Source organism: Scleropages formosus, chromosome 6 (assembly GCF_900964775.1).
Source record: "Scleropages formosus chromosome 6, fSclFor1.1, whole genome shotgun sequence".
NCBI classification, from domain to species: Eukaryota; Metazoa; Chordata; class Actinopteri; order Osteoglossiformes; family Osteoglossidae; genus Scleropages; species Scleropages formosus.
The window spans coordinates 34,726,492-34,748,777 of NC_041811.1; the positions used below are offsets into that span (position 1 = coordinate 34,726,492).

The following is a 22,286-nucleotide window of genomic DNA, read 5'->3' on the forward strand; positions in this document are numbered from 1 at the left end:
AGTCGTGTCATATCTCTGGTGAAGCGGTTCACACGTTTTCCAACAATCCCTTTTTTTCCCTCCGCGTATTGTATAGGTTTTAATATCCAGAGCTTTTCTATCTTTAAATAAAACCCTCGTATATCCTTTCGTATCCAACACTTGGCATTAAAATGATTCTTGTGGGCACTACATTTTTAGTTTGTCATTTTAAATGAATTTTAATGTGAATTTACGTTAATATTGTCTCACAGCATATTATTATACCTACCCATTGAATAAATGAAGGCCCGTTTCCATTACTGTTTTTATTGATGGTAAAGATAAAAAGCAAAGTGACCAGTGCTGACAAACACCGCAAATACTTATATAATTAATTCCAGGGGATTAGAGAGGAGACTGTGGAGATGACATTAAGTAATTTTAATGTAGGCTTTATTTTAATATAAATAAAGGCCACATGAAGGCTTGCCATTCCACCCAGGGTGTACCCTGCCTTTAAAAAGGTCATGCCCATTCCTTTATTATAGTACTTTGCAAAATTTTCACACAAAAGTAAATAAGGTACATCTGTATTTAGCTTTTATTGTGATGTAATTGGAGGATTTATGAAGAAATGGGGTTTCAGACAGACTTGCAGTGCCCTTTTAAAATAAATACAGCTTTCAGCTGGTAAACAGCTAATCATGTAAGACCTGTTGAAAGAATTTAGGGGAATGTAATAGTCAGAGATAAACCAACTCAGATGAAGAAATCAATGATCATTTTTGCAAAAGTTCTACATCCACTGACATTCACCTTTGTCTCCGTCAAATTAAACTAAAAAACACCACTAATGGGACACACCGAATTCCGAATATATGCACATTTTGACACAAGCAAGGCTGAATGAACAAGTTTAGGGTAGCAGTCTCTTTATTCGTCCATTCTGGATTTGGTCGTTTCATTCGAAAACAGCACACAGGAACCGAAACATGGACACTATGGAAACCGTAACTGCGACTCCTAACATGGGACACACAGACACACACGTTGTTCGTGGCACAAGTAGACAAACACTTTGCCTCTTGGCCAGCTCACCGGCTCACCTTTTCCTATAATTCGGTGCGCTGCCGCACTGGGTTTTCTACAAGGAAGACAGACTAACAGTGCATGCTGTATTTATTTAACTGCTGGTGATACATGAGTATGATTGACATGATGTGTCGCTGTCACCGAAGTTCCCGTTTCCCTGAGACTAATACAAAGCAACACCCCCAAAAGCCTACAGGTCCCCACACAGAGCGATTCTAGAGCACGGACTCATCCGACACACTGCCTCTGGTCCCCTCAACGTAAACCGCTACAGTGACCAACAGCGCTGTACTGGAAATAATATACAGTTTTAGGGCATCGGTTTTTTTTTTTTTCTTCCCCCCGAACTTGCATTTCCATTGAGAGCGTAATCCCCGTTCCTGCAACATGAGATAAAATCTGATCTGATTTAAACAGTTTGCATTTTCAGGAAGAAAGTCATGCTTCTCGTGGGTTCGAAACAGCACGAGCCCAACTGGCATTTCTGAAATTTAAGGGCAGCGATAATCTATGCAAGCACTACAGGTCACCAAAGTATTCAGTGAAGTATTACTTCTTTTATCACCTCCTCTTTACCTGTTGCAGTGCGTACAGACAGATATGCACCTATGAAGAACACTTCCTGCCTGACTTTACAGTCTACTTAGAACAAACGTTGTGGAAATGTATTCATACTGGTGTAGCTTCCAATGGATGGTCATGCACTGCCACTAAAATAGAGCTACACCAAAGACAGTATTAAGCAACCAGACACAAGGATAACTGGGGCAAATACAGGCAGATAGATAAAATATTACCACAATCAAACAGGTTTATTCTTCCCATGACAAAACTAAAACACTTCTCAATCCATCACCATCTAAATAAACTAGATCAAATTCAGTGCCATTCTGGACCACTACAGAAATTGCAAAAGATGAGAATATTAAGATATCAGAAATCTTTGTGAGATGCTGGAGCTCATTGAAAAGTACAGATGTACAGAGTTCATTACATCTGAGGAAATCTTGGTGTTTTTTTTTTTTTCTTTTGCCAAACAGGAATTTTGAGGAACAATGAAGCAAAAAGAAAATTAACTGGGGAGCTGCCCTCGTGTCTTAATATTGACATCAAAACATAAAACAGAAAAATAATATAGAAGATGACTAAATATCCTACACCTCAATAGCTCTGTACAGTCTTTAAAATACCCCGTGTCCCATTCTCTGCATGGGAGGGGAAGAAAATTCAGGAAGTGAATTATAACAGAGCAAGTTTTACAAAGATATACACAGAGCAGGTGTGTATTTAGAGACTGACCACCTCTGCATTAGTCAGTCTTTTTGTCAGTCATGAGAAATTTTACCAAATTTTTGATCAGTGTGTAATTTAGGATTCTTCTTCAAACAGCCCAAGTAGCTTTCCAATCAACCCGTGTCCAAGTCTGAGAGAGAGTGTTCCTGGGCGTGATGCCCACCAGTCCCTCACTGTTGCCGGCGTGTGTTGCGCGTGGTTCTCCGATGAGCTCGGCGTGCCCTCCAGGGTGCTTCCATCCGCAGTCAGACCTTCTCCACTCCTGCGCTCCTTGCCTCGGCGAGGCTCGTCGTCTGTCCGACAGAAACACAAGCGCAGCGTTTGTCACAAGAACCACCACTGCGTTTCTGTCTGAGCTGATATCATCTTTTATTAATCCCACCAGCGTCACCCACTCGGTGTCCTTCATGTGTCTAGAAACTCCAAAGCGATCACATTATGAATCACGCTTTCCATAATCATCTGCCTTTAAAGAGCATTAACCACACAGTGGACACAGTTTCCTCAAATTTACATTGTACAGCTAACTGTAGCAGAAACAAAGCAGGTCCACATCATTACCTCGTTTGTACCCTTCACAAGTGTAACACAAAAGGAAGAACTTTATTGATGTAGGCAGCCAGTACAAAAAAAAAAACTACTAGAAATGCATTGTTAATGTGTCTGATATTTTGAATAGATCAGACATGACAGAGACAGAACACGTTTTATATAATATTTGTGTCTAATCTTGTAGTGGAGAGAAACCCTGAATTCCTTCCTTTACGGTCTGACAGTCCTAGTCTGTCCAGTTTTAAACTATGCGTGCTCTGGTTTTATATCATCTGTCACGTTTGTTGGTTTTTTTCCATTTCTAATCACATTTTATGCCATGTGGTCTTTATGACGGTTGCTGTCTTATTTTAAAAAGTGTATGAAAATTCATTTTACTGAAGTGTTTTTGAACTGTTATTGTTTCATGGTGTTCATGATTTGAATGTGAATAACTTTAGTCAGTAAAGTTGGAGGGGGGAGTGGAAGCTGTACAGAAGGCCTACTTAGAGTGTATCCCCAAAGACATCACTGGATTCTGATTCTGAAACCCAAAAGCCCCTCATGTCACTCGAACCCCAACCCCATTCTCCTGCAGACATCATGTCACGTCAGGCATGAGCAGGTCATCACCTTATCGACGAGCTTCTGCATTTTTTCAATCACAGCAATCATGTGGCCGGCGTTCTCCTTCAGGCTCCGTTCGTAGGCTGTGTTACGTCTCTCTGCCCTCTCCAGGCGTACTTGCAGGTCCTCCTGTCCTTCTCGCAGGGCTGACAGCGCCACGGCCCCCGACTCTAGTTCCACTGGTGGGAGAGAACATACTGAACATGATGTAGCACGAGGAGTTAGTGTATCATTATTATTATTATTATTGTTACAATAGCTGGGGCAGAAGATAGTACAGTGGTGAGCGACATCATCCTGTACCCGAAAGACCCCGATTCAATACCCATCTCCTGCTGCAGTCACCAAAAATGATCCAGCTGTATAAATTGTCATTAGCTTAGTATTCAGACATTCCGCTGTATGTTGAACTAAAATCAATAAATAAAATTAGAGCATATGCATAAAGGCAATTCTATTTATTGTCATAACTTGTACTTCCCTCTCTTCTGATCTACTCCCAAAGTATCACTTACAATAAAATAACAGTAAATCAAATCACACAAAGTCACTCACAATGATATTGCCCATAAGGAGAATAGTTCTCACCTCAAGTTTAAAGCTTTCCTTTGCCTTTTTTAACGTTTTGTAATTTTATTTGAAAAAATGTTTTTGTTTTCATAGTCAATAATAATAAGAATAATAATAGTCAGACTCATGAGATAGGCTCATGTCCACCGTGGCAAGATGCTCACCTTGTGCGGTGCTTGACAATGTCACCAAGGCACATATAACCCAAAGGTTGCAGGTTCAAATCACACCTACTACTGTAGTACCCCTGAGCATGATACTTACCCTGAATTGCACCAGTAAAAATTACCCAGCTGTACAAATGGGTAAATAAGAAGCTTAACACTGTACGTCGCTTTGGAGAAAAGTGTGAGCTAAACAAATAAGTCTAAATGTATTTTGAATTAAAGTTTCTCTTCTCTAAAGGTATTTCTCTGCGTGGGAGTTGACAGCTCATTATGTCAATCTTAGGCTACAGATTACATTTGCTCATAAACCTGAATTCTTTGCATACAAGGCAAGCTTACAATAACAGAACTAATAAAGACAATGTAACATAACACCCACTCGAACACATGCCACCACTGCACTGCACTATACCTGCCACTACAGTGAAAAGAGGGAGAGCAATTTACTCAATGCTGCAGTACCTAGTCTGGCCTGCAGGGAGGCGACACGCTGCTCCAGTCCCTGGCACTTGGATTCCTCCTTCTTCAAAGAATGCAGCAGGTTGGGGATGTTCACTACAGTTCCTTTGTAAGTCACAGTGTCCACACTGTTGCTCCCACCAGACCTTCGGGTAGAGACGCTGCCCTTTGACGGGGCAGATGCCAACAGAGAGGCATTTCCTTTAAAGGAAAAAAAAGAAACCGTTCAGTTCAATGTCAGAACGCTTGCATGGTGAGAAAAAGGTCATGTGACACTTTAGTTGGCAGTGGAACCTTGCACAGCACGGCCCGACAGCGAGTCCTCCTTGACCTCTAGGTTCTCCCAGTGTCCAGCCAACCTCCTGTAATGGCACTGCCCCCCAATGGTTGCTCGGCTTGCGAGCTCCTTTGCCTGGCAAATAGACCACGATTAAGTGAGATGGACTCTCCCCACCTGCGGTATAGAAACCACGGTGACTCCTATAAACGGCCTCTTACGTTCGAATGCATGTATGAAGACAGACATTTGCACGCATAAACACCTGTCCAGGGCTGAGGTGGAGGCCAAGTGACAGCAGGAGGTCCTGCAGGTCCCTCTCCCGTAAGCTGCCCGTCAGCTGTCGGTCAAAGAAGACCCAGGCCAGCAGTAGGGAGCGAGGCAGCACTGCACTCCAGCACAGGGGCTGCTCCTGTGAGGGGAGCGACAGAGGATTCACAAATAATAAAGATGTATAATGTACAATACACAAGCAGATTAATGGTCGCGCACTAACAGTGACACACATGACCCCTTACGCTCTTCTTGGTCGGGGTGCTGTCTGAATTAGCCGATGTCACCGGCTGCATCTTCCCATCATCTCCTGTTGTCTCTGCAGAGACAGGGGAAACGGATCAATTTTACCACATTAGGATGCAAGGTGTTTCAACGAGCTTTAAACCTGCATCAACAGTCACATTTGTCACTACGAACGAATGTTGCGGAGAAGAGAAGTTGCGAAGAAAAGCGTCTGCTAAATAAATGTGAATCTGCCAAAGGTACGAGATCCAGGAAGTGGACGCAAGGAGCAGTTTGCCGAAGGACTCACTGGTCTCTCTGCCCTTTTTCTCCTCCTCCTCATGACTCCTCTCCTCCAGTTCCTCATCCGTCTCGTCCTCACCCTGGTCCTCCTCGCTTTCGGCCTCGCCCTCCATCTGCTGGCGGCCGTGTTTCCATTTCCTGTTCTTCATGTCGGACTTCCTCTTTCCTTTCACTGTCGTCTGCGGTTTGTCCTCCTGGCCCACAGAAGTTGAATGTGAGCCAAAAAACATCTTTGGGGAAAGTCAGCATGCCCTTCAGTATCTGTGTGCTGCGCCTCTGTCCCTGTACTGCTCTCAGCCGTCTACTGTGTTTACACCCTGAGGCTCAGTCAGACAAGAGTACTCCACACAGGTTGTACAGCAATCTCTCGATTTACTAAATTACGCCGTTCCTGAAAACGGTGAATGTGGTCATCAATGGATATATTTCAATGCATCATGTTTAGCAAACACAGCGTTTTCCTCGTATCCAGTAGATAGTAAGGAACACTGAAGAGAAGAACAGTTGATTGTGACTTGGGGTGGAGGAGAGAGGAGGCTTGGCAGTCATTCTTGCACTGCAACTGCACAAATGCATTAAAGTAAAGTGGACAGAAACCTGAAAGAAAACAGTTGCTGGTACACCAGCACCAGGTAACGTACATTACTGCACTTCCACTTCACTTACACAGCGTGCGACTAATGTTTTTTCGGACACGCTTCAGATAAATTTTATTTTATCTAGTAGCCCCCACATACAGACGATTTTTAAATGTTTCCTTTATAAGCAACTGACTTATGACTAAACTGCCGGTTCAGAACGTACAACTCCAGCATGTCGCTGTGAATATGCAGGGATGACACACTCCAGCAGTGACACTGAGTTCCGCGTGGGGTCGGTCTGTATGTATGTTTGTAATTGCATGTGGCCGTTAACCGTACCGCTGCGGCAGCCCGGCTGTCCTCGCCTTCGTCCTCCTTGCTCTGGGGACACTGGGACAGGCTGCAGAGACTCCTGTAGATCTGAAGGCCAAAGTCCCTCTGCAGCATCTCACTGAACAGTTCTGCGACCAGCCCCACCTGAGCCACACACATCATTTGCACATAAATAATTTTACTTCTCAGCCCCATCTAATAGTTCTTATTTTTACTACGACTGTAACCATTTTTTTAATCTGTTTATCATCCCCATTTATTTTTTCATGTTTCAACTACATTTTACATCACATACATTTGAATTTATTCATTAAGCAGATTCTTTCCCGCAAAACAACACGGTGATCACAGTGTTTAGCTGACAGTCTTGTCCATGGTGAATTACAATGATGACATACAGTGACTCTCAGATAAAAACACACAACGGTCAATTTGGAGTTACCAGTCTACCTGAAACACACATTTTGCACTGTGGGAGGAAACCAGAGCGCTCCCCATACAAACTCCATTCAACAGAACTGCACCCGTGCTTCGGCAACATAACATTTATGTCGGTTACACCAATTTTAGCAACTGAGCCAGAGACGAAGACACAGACAGAGAGAAAAGGGTGCTCAAGTCTTGTAGGGGGTTTCATAGCTGAGGAACGCTAACGAACCGATCAATATACCATTTTAAAGCGAAGACATAATAAACTCATGTAAAAGGCAAAGAGGCAGTGCCACGTGAGATTTACCTCAAAGGCATCCCGGGACTGGGAGTTTCGGGGCTCCAGCAGAGATGAGAGAGGCAGCGCTGACAGGTTGAGCCCAGAACACGGGTGCAGCACCAGAGACGGGTCTCCTGGTAGAGGGCTTTCATCTTCCTGAAGTGAGAACAGGCAATGAGATGGTGAAGGAGAACTAATTAACTCAAAGTGACTACCGTGTTAATAACATAGACACACAGACATGTACAGAGGTGTTTATAAGCTTTGACACACTCGGGCAGTGCGGTAAAAGATGCCTGGCACCACACAGTACATCCTGGGGTTTCCATACGCCATCCGAACTGACAAGTACGAATACAGGCATCCCTCGCAATCCAAACTCTCACCATCCAAATGTTCGCCATTAATCAAGGGGGAAGTAACCATTCTTTCTAAAACTCCCTTCTTCGGGTTGGAGGTTCGTCACAGGCAGGATTATATCAAGTAAATTCAGTCTGTCCACAATTTCATTGAAATTGTAAAATCACTGAAATTCATCCATGGTCTCCAGAGAAATGAAATTTCAGTCCACTGTATAGAAGCTCTATAGAGGAATGACAATAAAGACAACTTAAACTCTTTCAGTTTTATTTTATTTATTTACTCTTAATAACTTAGAAGTACGTTGCAGATGTGGTCCACGCTCATTATTTCTCTTTATACATGGACGATGTTAGCGATGATTTTGTTTCTGTCTGGTAAATCTTCATCTGAACGACCACTCACGGGTTCTTCGGACAACTGACTCGGATAGTGACTGCTGACCACTTCTGTGAAACATTGTTATTTGCTTTCCTCGAGCTGTGCTTGCATTTAGAGTTCCAGTGTTAGAGAATATGGTAACAGCACAGTGTATGTCGCTATAACCCGGTGCTACTATCGTTAATGCCTTTAATTCAACTTTTTATTCAGTTTTTTAAAAAATGCGCCATTTTATCATGCTAAGCATCATCTACGTCCATTATCTATATTATGTAATTTCGTTACATGCATTTATTTAGCGGACGCTTTTCTCCAAAGTGACTTCTAATTAACTCTGAATGCTTGAACTCTATGTATAGTCTTATCAGCCGTCATTTGCATTACAGTACGTCTGTCACAGTGCAGAAGTAAGACATAATTCGTATGAGATACCGTAGGGTATCGTCTCGTATCAAACTCAGCGGGGTGTTTGTGTGCGTTAAGCATTAAATTATTAGGCAAGAAAGAGGTGTTTTAAATACATTATGCAGAAATCCGTGGTGGACTGTTAGCAGGAGTTTAAGGCTGTTTTAGTGATACTTTGGGAAATTAGTAGAGGTTTTGGGATGGGTTGGGAATGCATTACACACACACACACACACACACACACTTTCAGAACCGCTTGTCCCTTACGGGGTCACGGGGAACCGGAGCCACCCGGCAACACAGGGCGTAAGGCCAGAGGGGGAAGGGGAACGCACCCAGGACGGGACGCCAGTCCGCCGCAAGGCACCCCAAGCGGGACTTGAACCCCAGACCGACCGGAGAGCAGGACTGCGGTCCAACCCACTGCGCCACCGCACCCCTCGGAATGCATTACTATTCTTCCTATTTAAAATAACGGAGTACAGGCTCCCGCTATCCGAAAATTCACTATTCAACACGTTTTCAGGAACCGTTAGATTTGGATCACGAGGGACCCCTGCATACGTATCAGTTCGTATACAGAAATATTATTGTTATTGTATAATGTTAAATGCACTTGGTATTTACACTGAAGAAATAAGGAGCTACCTGTGTATACATACACGCGCACGCACGCACACACCTCTTTTACTCCATCGGCCTTGGTCCTCAGTGCAGCCCACTCCTCCTCGGTGGGGACAATCCGCCACACGTCAGGCAGGAAGAACACGACCGTCTCCACCTTCTCCGCACTCAGGTACCTCACCTCTGCCAGCCTGAACCTGAGAGACAAACCAGGGGACGGTTACCGCAGTAGTTCATTCTAAACATTCTCTCCAGCACATTGTGTACATCCTTCCACAGTGTAAATGCTCACCTCTACAATTTGTGTCCAAAAACAGTGTGCGAGTGAACAACAAGCGCGAAACAGGGGTCAAGAGACAACTAAGTTGGATTTATTATTTTGTAAAATTGGTTGACGTTCCGCTATCTAACGAAACGCTTTGCTGCTTGGACCCAAGATGGCATTAACATTATCATCATATATTATTACATATCATATGGGCAGCAGGGTGGCACAGCGAGCAGTGCTGCTGTCTCCTAGTGCCTTGGTGGTATGAGAGGACATGGGTTCAATCCCCACTCAGTCTGTGTGGACCTTGCATGTTCTCCCCGTATCTGCGTGAGTTTCCTCTGGGTGCTCTGGTTTCCTCCTACAGTCCAAAGACATGCTGTTCAGGTTCCCCCATAGTGTGTGAGTGACAGAGAGAGTGTGTTCCAATGATGTGTGGATGAGTGACCCAGTGTAAGTAGTGTATCTAACAGTGTAAGTCCCCGCGGTGAATAAGGTGTGTGTGCTGATAACACTACACAGAGTTCACTGGAAGTTTCTTTGGAGAAAATGTAAACATATTATCCAGGTGGGATTTATAAGCAAAGGCCTCAGGGAGTTAAGCTCTTCGAAGGCCCCAAACCTGCAGTGATCTTGTCTCTCCTCTCTGCTCCCACTCCGAACATGTACGTTAGCTAATCCAAAACCACTGCTCTGAGTGGTGTTCCTCCTCTTTCCAGAAGCAGCGACTCAGCACCACACAGCAGAGGCGCCCACCATTGCGAGCAGGGGCCCAGGTCCAGTCCGGCCTGCTCCTTCACGCAGCGCACGGCGGTGCGGACGAGGGACAGCGGTTCCTTGGCTGGGCTCACGCCATCTTCCTGGGGGCACCAGTGGCCCCCCAGCACCTGGAGCTCACCGCCTGCTTCACCCAGCAAGAACTGGAGATTCAAGATACACAGGAAAAGATGTTATACCCCGTGCGTATTTTTGAACGGCTGCACACAAGGACCCAGTCCACCCACCATCCTAAAATCACAGAGAACAGCACCCAGCATAGCCAACATACAACTTCATGTCCTGAAACCAAGGCACTTAACTGACCTAACCCACCCACCAAACCAAAACAAATCCCACCAACCAAAATCCAAACCAATAAACCAGATTTAACGCACCAACAAATAATCAAACCAAGCCTAGCCGACTAATAGAAAAACCCAAGCCACACCCACCAACAAAACACCCAAAGCAAGCCTAACTCAACAAACCAGCAATCCAGCCAACCCACTAACAACAACCAACCACCAAACCACACCCAACAAATCCAAACCTACAGACCACAGCACAACCACCAACAGAAACCAACCAAGCCTACTCCCACCAACACAGAAACTAACCAACAACCCACACAGACCAGGTCTAACACATCAACTCAGTACCATCCACCCATATCACCAACAAACACCAAACCAACAAACCAAGTCTAACCCACCCACAGATACAGGCAGATACAGGAAAAGGAGAAACGACGAGCGAGACAAGAGTGGAGTTTTCAAAACGAACGCGGAGATGCTCAACGCAAAATGCGGCTCCGCACGTCCCTTCCCTTTTCTAAGCGGATGAAGCGGAAACACATCAACGGGGCAGTTCACAAATACAGCAAACAAAGCGGGCAAATTCCGTTTCTTTGCCTCGATCCAATAAAGGTCGTTCACACACCAACGTGCTCCATTCGTTTCGGAACTGGAGGTCTTGCATTTGGAACGGAATCGAAGCATTGCATCGTTACTTGCTGAGCTGTACGGTGAACAGGGTGTAAACAGCGGCTGGGAGCTCTGACCTTGATGAGTGCCGTGGGGTGCACAGCGCCCCCTGCCGTGTCTTGGTGCTCTTGGGAAAGTCCACAGCAGCGCTGGCACAGCTCTTCCACAGATGGCACTGACAGCAATATGACCTGTGGAGGAGAACAGCGGGGCTCACAGCTGGAGAACGAGCAGGCCGATGGAACCAGGTGTGGTTAGGATTATGGACTTGCGCCTTACTTTGGCTGTGTACTCGGCACCAGAGCCAGCGGCGCTCGCAACTGGGGCGGGCGACTGGGAAGAACCGACGTGGAAGCGGCAGGGCCCGGGGAGGGTAAGGGGGCGGTCGGGGGGAAAGCTCTCGGTCCAGGAGAGCTGCAGGTGGAAGAAGGAATCGGGCAGCGGGAGGTGGGGGTACCTCCTCTGCATCTCCAAACTGTCACACGCTGAGCTGGGAAGAGAGACGGGTGAAGAAACGGGTATAACTGCAGTGCTGCCGAGCCCAATGGGTCCCGTTACGGTGCGAGGCGCCCCATGAATTACCCGTCTCTGGGGAAGCGCGAGAAGAGGGGGCAGCTCTGGGGAGCAGGGGGGCTGCTCTTCTTCACGACACCCTCGTCCAGCGCTCCCCTCCAGCGGCGTCTCTTCTGGTGCACGCCGTCCCCCCCCCAGGCACCACTGTCCTCCCTGAGGCGAACACAAGGTGTGTAAACAGGCCGGGCACGCGGCGAGCGTGACGCAGGGCGGAGCGGCAGGGCGGAGCCTCGCTCACCAGCGCCCGGTCCGTCGTCCACCTATTCCATCGCTCGGCCGCTTCCTGTTGGCGCCACCCCAACCGTCGAACGGGCCTCCCCACGGCGGCTGCAGGGGGGTCTGCAGTAAACCCGCTGACGAGGAGAGGAGACGACAAGGAAGCCGCTCTCCGTCACACGTTTGATAACTTTGGCAACGTACAGTTTCAGAAGCAGCACGTTTTAAACATATCAGAAAAAACTGTTACTTACCATGCAATGTGAAGATAAAAAAAATCTAAACTTTTGTTTTGTGAATTAAACATTTACAAATGATGACTAAGACACCATCTGTTATTTGGAAAGCAGCTCAGCCGATGGGTTCACACAGTGTACGTGGCTACAGACGGACGGCACTACGCCTACTGTATGCTCAAGGAGTAAATGGATTTATTTTTTTTTTTAAGATAAAAGGACAAGGATAGGACTGGACATCCTGAGGGCTAAATCTCCTACATTTCAACACCGATTGTTGATGAAATGCAAAATTAAATACATGCTTATCACAAAGAAGCGTGAAAAACTACCACATCCGATGAGGAAGCCACCGGAAAACGCTGAAACGAAGCATTACAAGGCCAGCACACACAGCAGTAACTACATTTACTTGTTTGCTGTGGACACAAAGGGGACTAGATTAGAACAGATTCTGACGTTCATGTCCGTGATAACTAAACAAACGCAGCTATTACTGCGAGCGCCGGCCTCGTAACACGTGATTTCGGGGCGATCTCTAGCCACAGGATGCGTGTAAACAAAGGTGTGACACACTCACGCTTCGGCGTGTTCTGCTGCATGCTGGGTATAAGCGGAGGTATCTTGGGAGACTTGAGGAGGGGCTGCGGTTTGCTTCCCAGGATCCCCGGCTTCTGACTCGGCACCATGGACGGCAGCAGGGGAGGGGGAGACTTGAACGGCTGCGGGAAGCACGGCGACGGGAAACGGTAAAGCTTTCTACGGCCTTTCCGCTTATTCCGAGACCGAGGTGGGGGGGGGGGGGTGAGCAGCGTACCTGACCGTTGAGGGTCTGCACCCTCTGCGCCGTCCAGTTGACCGACACGGACGGATCCAACACGGCCTTCACCAGCACCTTCTCTCCCAGCTGAGGAATTCGCCCTATGACCACACTGAAGAGGAGGGATGGTCACACTGAGCGCAGTGACACAGCAGGTAAAGCTACTCTGGTCCTGGAGGAAACGCGGTTTGTGCTCACGGTCACTTTCCATCCTTTCATTCCGGTCTCCCGACCCAGAAGGACACACAACCGCCACGGCAAAAGATGTCAACAGCAGGCAACAAAACCCACCGCGGACATGTTTTCAATCTCCTGCATGGCGCTGGAGCGCATTTACTGCGTTCAAACGTGCGGCAGGACCGCAACTGTGATTCGGCAGAAGAAACGGGGGCTGAGAGGAGGCCGTCCCTCATCGATTCCCCCCCCCCCCCCGAGGACTCACCTCATCTGAAAGTGCACTTCCTGGTCTACCATCCCAAAGTGGTCCTGCAGCTGAGTCACAACTCCGGTGAAGACGCGCTGCTTACACTGACGGGGGACAGAACGAGGAGACGAGTGAGGACGGGCGTGAGGAGACGTCCTGGGCGTCACCTTCAAGAAAACCACATTCGGAGCCATTTTTCCAAGCAGACGAACCTACAACCTACCCATCGCTGCACCGAGATTACTTCTTACCCTCAAATGTCTAAGGTAGTGCGAACAGCGGTAAGAAGGAGAAGTCCCACACGAGGACAGGCAGCTCGTCAAGGTGTCAAATATGGAAACAGACCCTCGTATTACGAGTCAGGAAGCGATGACATTCTTTATAAAAATAGGGCGTTTTCACTTGAGCAAGATGAGCTTCAAGACGATATATACTCTTATTATTTTAGTTCATGAGAACATTATTCAAGATGCCTTTGACAAAGATGAAAAATAAAAGATGGGCAGAGCAGAGCGAAACTCGAGAGGCACAAACCTGGGACTCCATGCCTGTGGGTTGAGCTCCGGAGCTGCGGAAGAATTCGGGAAGATGAGCAGGTCTGTGGAACACACAGAAAATTATGTTTGAGTTCTTTTTTTTTTTTTTTGCACATTTTTTTCCCCATTTAATGTCAATGAAGCGTCGTCCAACTCCAACCTGATTCACCGCACAACAGCTCGCGCAGGTGGGCTGTATCGGGTGAGGATACACCGCAACCTGGTTCTCACAAGGCCTCTCCCAGATGCAACGCGGCACGATCGGAAAGCCGGACGCGTCCCAAGGGGAATGAACTCGGGTTTTTTTTTTTTTTTTGGCTTTATTTGCACGCGTTCTGTCTGGAGTCCTTTAAATGTGTCTAAATGTGATATTTATTTTCCAGTGAGTCTGTCACTGTGTCACTATGTTTGCCGCCGGGACCTTGTTGTTTCCTTCGGGATCAATAAAGCTTCCATCCATCCATCCAGGTATCCATCCATCCAATCATCCAGGTATTCTCTTATCCAAATATCCACCTATCCATCCATCCATGTGTCCCTCTGCCTCTGGGTGTGACGCTCACTGACAGGTGAGCTGAGGTCTCCGCTACAATGTTAGTAAAGGTGGAAGTCTGTATGTCACACACATTGGAGTATCAGGGGAGGAGACACATCAGGAAAGGTTAGACAACACGGTACAGAGGTGTGTTTGGAAGGTAAAGAGAGTACGGTGGCCAGGCTGAGCGAACAAGAAACGAAGGACGGACGCCGTGGGGTGGCTGATAGAGCAGTGGTTAGAGCTGCTGCCTTTCGCACCTCAAGGCTCCAGGTTCGAATCCCACCTCCAGCTCTAGTACCCTTGAGTAAGGTACTTACCCTAAATTACTCCAGCAGAATCACCCAGCTGAGTAAATAGTTATAAATAGCTTAACAGTATAAGTCACATGGATAAAAACATCAGCAATAAAATTTAATGAAATGAAATCATGAACAAATCAAAATGTGTGGAATGAGAAACTGTGAACTTTGACCACGTGATCTTAGAGCGTTACAATAAGTGCGTTTCGGGAGGTGAGCGCCTGGGTCAACAGGAGGAGTAAAAGAGGGTAAAAGACTGGCGCTGTGAGATGAGATGACGGTTGTTGTGGTACGTGTGAACACACACACACACACACACACACACACACACACACACACACACACACAAAGAGAGCGTTCATCCTGGATCGCGGATGACAAGGAAGGTAACCTTCACTGAACCGAACCGAAACGGGTTCGCAGCCCATCCATCGCTCCGAGCCTCCAGAGCGCAGAAACTAAACTGAGGAGGGGCAAAGTAACGGATCGAAGAAGATCATCTTCATCATCATCATGTGTCCGCGTCAGGTCCGATCGACACACACACACACGATACTTCCCGTTCGAGCTCCTGCAGGCTGAGGCTCTTCACATAACATACCCGTTCCGTTCGTCAGAGCTTCCACGGACCGCAACAGCCAGGCGCTGCAAACGCCACCCGACGGACCCGCAGACCGAGCGACTGCCTCAGATCCGGCTGCTCTTTCCTCTTCCTCCCGGACGCTCTATTTTTTTTTTTTTTTTGTTTGTTTGTTTATTTACTGACCGACGACGAGCGCGAGCGGCGGCCACATCGCGAGCGCCGCCCTACAGGCCACTCACTCAGAGTCGTTTGCAGCCGTTTTCCTGGCGCGGCCACTTTCACTGCGCTCCTCGAAAACGCACCATTCGAGCGGGGTCGTCGCGGAAGGAGCGCAGCTCACGTCTCGTGCGACGTCCGAAGCTGCTCCGCAGGCGCAATTAATGACGTGGGGGGTCACGCCGTTGCGTATTTCCGCTCGACCCCGGAAGTCGGGGCGACACACGCGGGAGCGATGGCTGCCGACAGGCTGCGGTTCCACGAGATGGGCCTGGACAACCGCCTGATGAAGGTGCGTGAACCTCCCTGTTCCGCGGCGTTTGTCGCGCGCAGCTTTTTAAGTTAACGCGGCGGTTCTTTTCCAATTCGACTGCTCCCGCAGGCGCTGGCGGACTTAGGATGGGCGCAGCCCACGCTCATCCAGGAGAAGGCGATTCCTCTCGCCCTCGACGGGAAGGATATCTTGGCCAGGGCTCGGACCGGCTCCGGGAAAACGGCTGCGTACGCGGTGCCGCTGATCCAGCGCATCCTCGCGTCCAAAGAGGTACGGAACCAGTCCAAAAGAAAGAGGATCCAGAGCACTTCTTGACTTGGACGGTTTTTACTGCTGCTCTGGACTGGTCCCGCTCGCCTACAGCCGGCGGCGCTGCGAGCCTGTTGTGTTGTTGTTGACGCGTCGTAACTTAGAGCCGCAGAGAACGACTGCACGAGGGAGGCACGTGGTGGTGCGCTTTTGATGTCTTCTTGCGCTCTGCGCGTTCGGGGTTTGTACACTTGGAGCCACTTGGGTATTTGCCCTCTTAGTTTATCCGTCGTCCTCGGTATGTTCGGCAGGTGACCGAAGAGAATCTGCGGCGCCCCCAGCAAATAGAGTTAGAACTGAATGCATTTGCACCAATTCCTCGCATAACGGGGTTCATCGGTTCCCTGAAATCTCCCCGTTTGAGGAATTGCCGTTATTTGTAACGGGGGAAAATGTTGGCTCCAGGACAAGAGAGTCGCACGAAATTAATTTAAAGCTATTCTTTGTGCGTGACAACAGAAGCACCGACGTATTTTATTACGAAACCAAATCACAACTGAAGTGGTTATTTCCAGTTTTTCCTATAATGTTATAATTTTGTTTATTCACTCTTTATCAGTTGTCCACTATACAAGGCGTGAGCTTGGACATATAGGTGGGTAATTTTTACCGGAGCAACGCAGGGTAAGTACCTTGCTTAAGGGTACTACAGCAGGAGCTGGGATTTGAACCTGCAGCCTTTGAGATCAAGGCAGCAGCTGCAAGCACTACGCTGCCCGCTACCTGTGTGCGGACTGTCAGCTGTTCGTCACACATCACCTCACGTCATCGACGTTGCGCTGAGTGCCGCGTTGTGTGTTTTGTGCAGACGGTGTGCGAGCAGGCGGTGCGAGCGCTGGTCCTCGTGCCCACCAAGGAACTCGGTCACCAGGTGCACACCATGTTCCGCCAGCTGACCGCTTACTGCGCCAGGGACGTGAGGGTGGCGGACATCTCGGGGAAGGCCGACCTTTCCGCGCAGAGGTGGGTCGGTCGAGAACGCGCAGGCGACGCGGCGTCTTCGAGGACCGGCGTCGCGAACCTTTCTTGCTCCCGAAGCGACGGCGTGTTCTGTTCCGCAGGCCCATCCTGATGGAGAAGCCGGACGTGGTGGTCGGGACGCCGTCTCGTGTGCTGGCCCACCTCGCCGCTCGCAATGTGACGCTGAGCGCGTCGCTCGAGGCCCTGGTCATCGACGAGGCCGACCTGCTCTTCTCCTTCGGCTTCGAGAGCGACCTAAAGGGCCTGTTGTGGTGAGAGCGCCGAGACGCTGCAGGACGCGGACGCTGTTAGGGCGGCACACGAGGGCTTTTCCGCTCGGGTCAGGAACTGGAGGCTCCTCCGACGCGCCCGAGACCGTAGTCGAGTAGCCGTGACGGAGGCGCGGCCACGAGCGTCTCTGCGCTCCTGAGGATCCCGGCTGCTCTTCCGTTGAACTCTTCTTCTTCGTTTGTCCTCAGCCACCTCCCCAAGATCTACCAGGCTTTTCTGATGTCGGCCACCTTGAACGAGGACGTGGAAGCCCTGAAGGAGCTCGTGTTGCACAACCCGGTAGGGCAGCGTACGCTCGGCAGGCTTTCGAGCGCTGCGGGTGTTGTCTTATGTGACCCGGTCCCTCCCTCTCGCAGGTGACGCTGAAGTTGCAGGGCTCCCAGCTCCCCGACAGCTCTCAGCTGCAGCAGTACAGCATCCAGTGTGAGGAGGAGGACAAGTTCCTGCTCGTCTACACGCTGCTGAAGCTGGGTCTCGTACGCAGCAAGACGCTCGTGTTCGTGGACGCCGTGGACCGTTGCTACCGCCTCAAGCTCTTCCTGGAGCAGTTCAGCATCCCAGCCTGCGTGCTGAACTCGGAGCTGCCCGTGCAGTCCAGGTGTGGTGGGAGTGGGGGTGGGGGGCCTGGGCGTTGGAGCAGTACGACGGAGGGCAGCGGAATGGACACCATGCTTACGGTGGCTCCTGTTTCCTCCCGCTCTCCTCCGTGTCCTCAGGTGTCACATCATTATGCAGTTTAACCAGGGTTTCTACAACTACATCATCGCCACTGACGAGCACACGGTCGCCGACCCCACTGTGACTGTGCTGCAGGGCAAGAAGAGGGGGACCGCTTCCAGAGGGAGGTGAGGGTGCTCTTTCTATGGGATTTGAGCCTAACTAGGAACGCTGCTGGCGTAGGGGTGAGAGCTACTGCTTTTGGATCCAAAGGTCACAGGTTCGAATCCCACCTCCAGCTGTGGTACCCTTGAGCAAGGTACTTACCCTAAATTGCTCCAGTAAAATTACCCAACTGTTTACGTGGGTAAGTAATTGTAGGGTTGATTAACATTGTGAGTCACTTTGGAGAAAAGTATCAGGTAAATGTGAATGTAAACTGAGTGTTTTACGGTGTCTGTGACCTCCTGCAGGGGTGTTGTACTGTGCAGGGGAAGGGGGGAGTGATTTAAAAAAGTATCCGCAGCAGCGTTCATTGGGAGGGTTAAAGCATCGCTGCGGACACTTTGTCAAATGAAATGTGTGACATAGTTAAAAAAAAAAAAAAAAAGAATTTGGACAAAATCGTGTTTTTTAAATTTTGTGCGGACCCCCTCAACACAGAGGGAAAGACGAGGAGTACGGCGTGTCCAGAGGCGTCGACTTCCACAACGTGTCCAACGTCATTAACTTCGACTTCCCCAAAACGGTCGAGTCCTACATCCACCGCGTGGGCAGGTGAGCCGAGGACGACGCGTCCCACGGGTCGAGTCCCGACGGTCCCCTTCGATGACCCAACCCATTTGACCTTCCTGTCGCCCCCCTCCGCAGAACCGCACGAGCGGGGAACCCCGGCACGGCGCTCACCTTCGTCTCGCACACGGAGCTCGATCTGCTGGCGCAGATCCAGGACGCGCTCGCAGGAGGTCGGCATCTTCTCGAACCGCAGCGTCGGGGGAGAGGGCTGCCTGCTGGGGTCCGCTGACCGGTGATTTCGGATTTTGGCTTTCTCGCTGAAGCGGCACTTGTGTGTTTCAGACAATTCGGAGAGCGCCTTGAAGCCGTACGGGTTTAAGATGGAGGAGATTGAGGGATTCAGGTACCGCTGTCGGGTGAGTAGAGCGATGCACACCGATACTGTGTACACACACTTACGCGCTGATACTGTTACATGCTGTGTCTAAACTGTACGAAAGGAGGACACTTGCGTGCATTGGACAGATGACCGCAGTCGGTGCTGTTCGGTGTCAGTGGATTTACGTGGATTTGGTGCTTTTTCACATGATCGCAGCTGGTAGTGTAGCAGTCAGCGCTGCTGCCTTTGGACCCAAAGGTCACAGGTGTGAATCCCACCTCCAGCTGTAATACCCTTGAGCAAGGTACTTACCTTAAATTGCTCCAGTAAAATTAGCCAGCTGTATAAATGGGTAAATTGTAAGTAAATTGATGTTCTAAGTTGCCTTGGAGAAAAGCGTCAGATAAATTAATATTAATGTAGTCAGACTGTCTTGATACTTTTTATTCATAATTCTTGAATTCTGTGTTAATTCTTACTAGAGTTGCAAGTGACCAAACATTTTAGCCAGTGTTTGCAGGTAGATGGAAAACATGGTGTTTTCGAATGTTTTCTACATCATACCTTCAGAAAGTATTGAGACCCTCTGCTTTTCTCACCCTTTGAATGAATGAATGAGCTTTATTGCCAAGTACAATTGTGCTGTACAATTATTTCCAAATGGATCAAACATTTTTGTGCCATTGGTTGACATGCGGGACACTGTAATGACAAAGGGGAAAAATACATTTTTAGAATCTTTTGCTGATTTATTGAGAGTAAACCACTGAAATGCGTAATTTCCGTAAGTATTCAGACCTTTTGCTGTGACTCTCCAGATGGAGCTCAGATACATCTAGTTTCTCCTGAACACCTTTGAGTTTCCTCTACAACTTGATGACAGTCCATCAGTTGCCAAAGTTTAGCAGACGCACCAAATCAATGTACATTTTCACTGTAGTTTTTAGTTTAGTTGAGCGAAAACATACAGTAATGAGGTACTGCTGCAAGTATAAGCACCTCGGATCCGGGACAGGACCTGTGAAGTGTGGGTTGGCTGGGATGTGGCCAGCGGAGTTTTTCCAGCCGCATTGGGGTGGAGAAGCACTTGGTGAACGACTCAAATGTCCATGTCTTCATCTCTCTGCGTCCCGGACAGGACGCGATGAGGTCGGTTACGAAACAAGCCATCAAGGAAGCCCGGCTCAAGGAGATCAAGCAGGAGCTGCTCAATTCTGAGAAGCTCAAGGTAAAAGCTCTTTGTGAGCCATGTGGCCAAGGAGCGCTCATTACCCATCTCGCTCGGAAGTTATTTCTTCTGTTGACTTTTTGCGAGCGCAGCGGAGTAGCGTTAGGGTGTCGTCGTGTGACTCCTGACTCTTGTCCTGCTGCAGACCTACTTTGAAGACAACCCCCGTGACCTGCAGCTGCTGCGCCACGACAAGGACCTGCATCCTGCCATCATCAAGCCGCACTTGAAAAACGTGCCAGAATATCTCAGTGAGTCATTCAACGGTGCCAACATGGCGAGACTCTGGGAGAACACTGGGATACACTCTGTGCTTGGATATGATCGGAGCTCTCATATACGCGTGTGTGTGTGTTTCAGTCCCTTCTGCACTCAAGCATGTGGTGAACCCGCTCCTTGGGCGAAAGAAGCGCAAGCAGGTGAAACCTTCACTGCAGGTTGTGTTGAAAGCAAAGTTCAAGGTGAGAGACACTTTAAAGACCTTGTTTTTGTGCCATTTAGAATATTCTGCTTTGAAGTCTTAGTGTTACAAGGAACCCCACACACACACTGCAGGGTACGTGAAGAACGTTTGTTGCGCGTGCCTTTCTCCTCATACATATTTTCCACGTATTGGAAACACATTCAAGTGTCTGTTTCAGACAAGAGTGATGCCAAGGGTCTGGTAAAAGTTTTTAGAAAGAAAAAGAAAATACCAAACCTGTGGATGATCACTGTCCTGCAGGGGTCTCGCAGGGGCAGCAATCCACTGAAGAGCTTCCGGCATGTCGGAAAGAAAGGCAAAGACAGGCGCAGGGATGCCGGGAAGTCCTAAGGGCTCCGGTCAGAAGAAGATGCCCTCAGAGCTCATCTCCGAGACCAGCGATGATTCCGACGTCCACCGTGCCCTTGGATTGTGGGAAGGGGTTTCGCTTCGAGGAACGCTGCAGTCTGTTGCCTCGCCACCGGTTCAGCTGTGGATCATTTATTGGATGCTGAGCGATTCCCTGCTCAAAAGACAGGTTTTCACACAATGGTATGAACAGTACTTTCGAAACACAGTCACAGCTGGATTCTGTACCCAGAGGCTCTTGTTCAGCACAGCATGTGGTTTTAAAAATGTAGAGAAGCTTCCCCAAGAGAGCGCAGTATTGCAGGAACATCAGGTGATTCTTTTCTGGCTCACAGCGAGAAGCAAGACCATGGCATTTGTTGCTTGTAAACAAGTAATTTTTCTGTAGCTTCAGTTACCCCTCCTTTCTGCCTTTGTTAAAAAGGTCTTTACCAGAGCACTCTTGTGCTGCTCTGGCTATTGATATGGTAATAAATGTAGCGTTACCATCTGAAGGGGTAGCACGTGATGCTGGGGGGCGGGCGGGCGGGCGGCCGGCCGGCCGGGTCACTGCGACACCACACAGCTAATAGTTAACATACTTTTATTTGCAAATATCACAGCCAACAGTTAGAAGGCAAAAAGGGGATATTGGAGAGGAACCTAAAACTGCAGCTGAAGCTTTGAGTGGTTTAATCTTATACTCCTTTCAAAAGTTTAGGAAATGCAGTGTGCACCTGTACAAAGTTAATAGGGAAAATGTGCAGAACCATTAAAATTTAGCTCTGTCCCAGGGTGTAAAGCAGCTGGGATGTACAGTGACACAAGTCCCTGCAGTGCATATACACACACCCTACCACTCGGGCACAAAGTACTCAAGGGCATATCAGTTTAGTTTCACAGTCTTCACCAGAAAAAAAATCCCAAGAACAGCATGACTATACAATAACTTCGTAAGCTGAACCGCAACATCACATCCACCTGTCCAAAGTGTCTGTGCAAGGAATGAGGCCGCTTCCT

The 22,286-nt window shown here is 48.5% G+C and overlaps 2 protein-coding genes across 5 annotated transcripts; one reads left to right on the forward strand and one right to left on the reverse strand.

Moving 5' to 3' along the window:
* Positions 1-2,080: 2,080 nt before the first annotated feature.
* On the reverse strand, positions 2,081-15,770 carry ccar2 (cell cycle and apoptosis regulator 2). 4 transcript variants are annotated; one of them, XM_029253154.1, is made up of 20 exons: positions 15,646-15,770; positions 13,985-14,048; positions 13,469-13,554; positions 13,024-13,138; positions 12,787-12,928; positions 11,993-12,107; positions 11,764-11,907; positions 11,461-11,671; positions 11,259-11,372; positions 10,196-10,359; positions 9,230-9,368; positions 7,429-7,557; positions 6,699-6,836; positions 5,786-5,972; positions 5,496-5,569; positions 5,243-5,389; positions 4,995-5,112; positions 4,704-4,901; positions 3,511-3,683; positions 2,081-2,639 (listed from the first exon to the last, which is right to left on the reverse strand). In XM_029253154.1, exons 2-20 carry the CDS (start codon positions 13,994-13,996, stop codon positions 2,592-2,594), a joined length of 2,454 nt encoding a protein of 817 aa, XP_029108987.1. In that variant the 5' UTR covers positions 13,997-14,048; positions 15,646-15,770; the 3' UTR covers positions 2,081-2,591. The 4 variants fall into 4 exon arrangements, with proteins under 4 accessions (XP_029108987.1, XP_029108985.1, XP_029108986.1 ...); XM_029253152.1 differs by having other exon boundaries at positions 13,469-13,617; XM_029253153.1 differs by having other exon boundaries at positions 15,425-15,770.
* Positions 15,771-15,831: 61 nt separating this feature from the next.
* ddx56 (DEAD (Asp-Glu-Ala-Asp) box helicase 56) lies at positions 15,832-21,781 on the forward strand. Its single transcript, XM_018753047.2, has 14 exons — positions 15,832-15,914; positions 16,005-16,166; positions 17,014-17,168; positions 17,267-17,437; positions 17,645-17,735; positions 17,813-18,054; positions 18,173-18,301; positions 18,777-18,890; positions 18,984-19,078; positions 19,191-19,264; positions 20,366-20,455; positions 20,601-20,706; positions 20,816-20,916; positions 21,180-21,781. Exons 1-14 carry the CDS (start codon positions 15,858-15,860, stop codon positions 21,267-21,269), a joined length of 1,677 nt encoding a protein of 558 aa, XP_018608563.2. The 5' UTR covers positions 15,832-15,857; the 3' UTR covers positions 21,270-21,781.
* The last annotated feature ends 505 nt before the right edge of the window (positions 21,782-22,286 follow it).

What these genes read in the sequence shown, in the direction of transcription:
- ccar2 (XM_029253152.1), bottom strand. An exon ending in TGCAGACCCTCAACGGTCAG is followed by an intron (nt 12,929 to 13,023) that starts GTACGCTGCTCA and finishes TGCTTCCCGCAG; the next exon opens with CCGTTCAAGTCTCCCCCTCC. An exon ending in GAAAAAGGGCAGAGAGACCA is followed by an intron (nt 5,570 to 5,785) that starts GTGAGTCCTTCG and finishes CTGTCTCTGCAG; the next exon opens with AGACAACAGGAGATGATGGG.
- ddx56 (XM_018753047.2), top strand. Translation starts at nt 15,858, where the DNA reads ATGGCTGCCGACAGGCTGCGGTTCCACGAGATGGGCCTGGACAACCGC. An exon ending in GCCGACCTTTCCGCGCAGAG is followed by an intron (nt 17,169 to 17,266) that starts GTGGGTCGGTCG and finishes TCTGTTCCGCAG; the next exon opens with GCCCATCCTGATGGAGAAGC. An exon ending in GATTCAGGTACCGCTGTCGG is followed by an intron (nt 19,265 to 20,365) that starts GTGAGTAGAGCG and finishes CGTCCCGGACAG; the next exon opens with GACGCGATGAGGTCGGTTAC.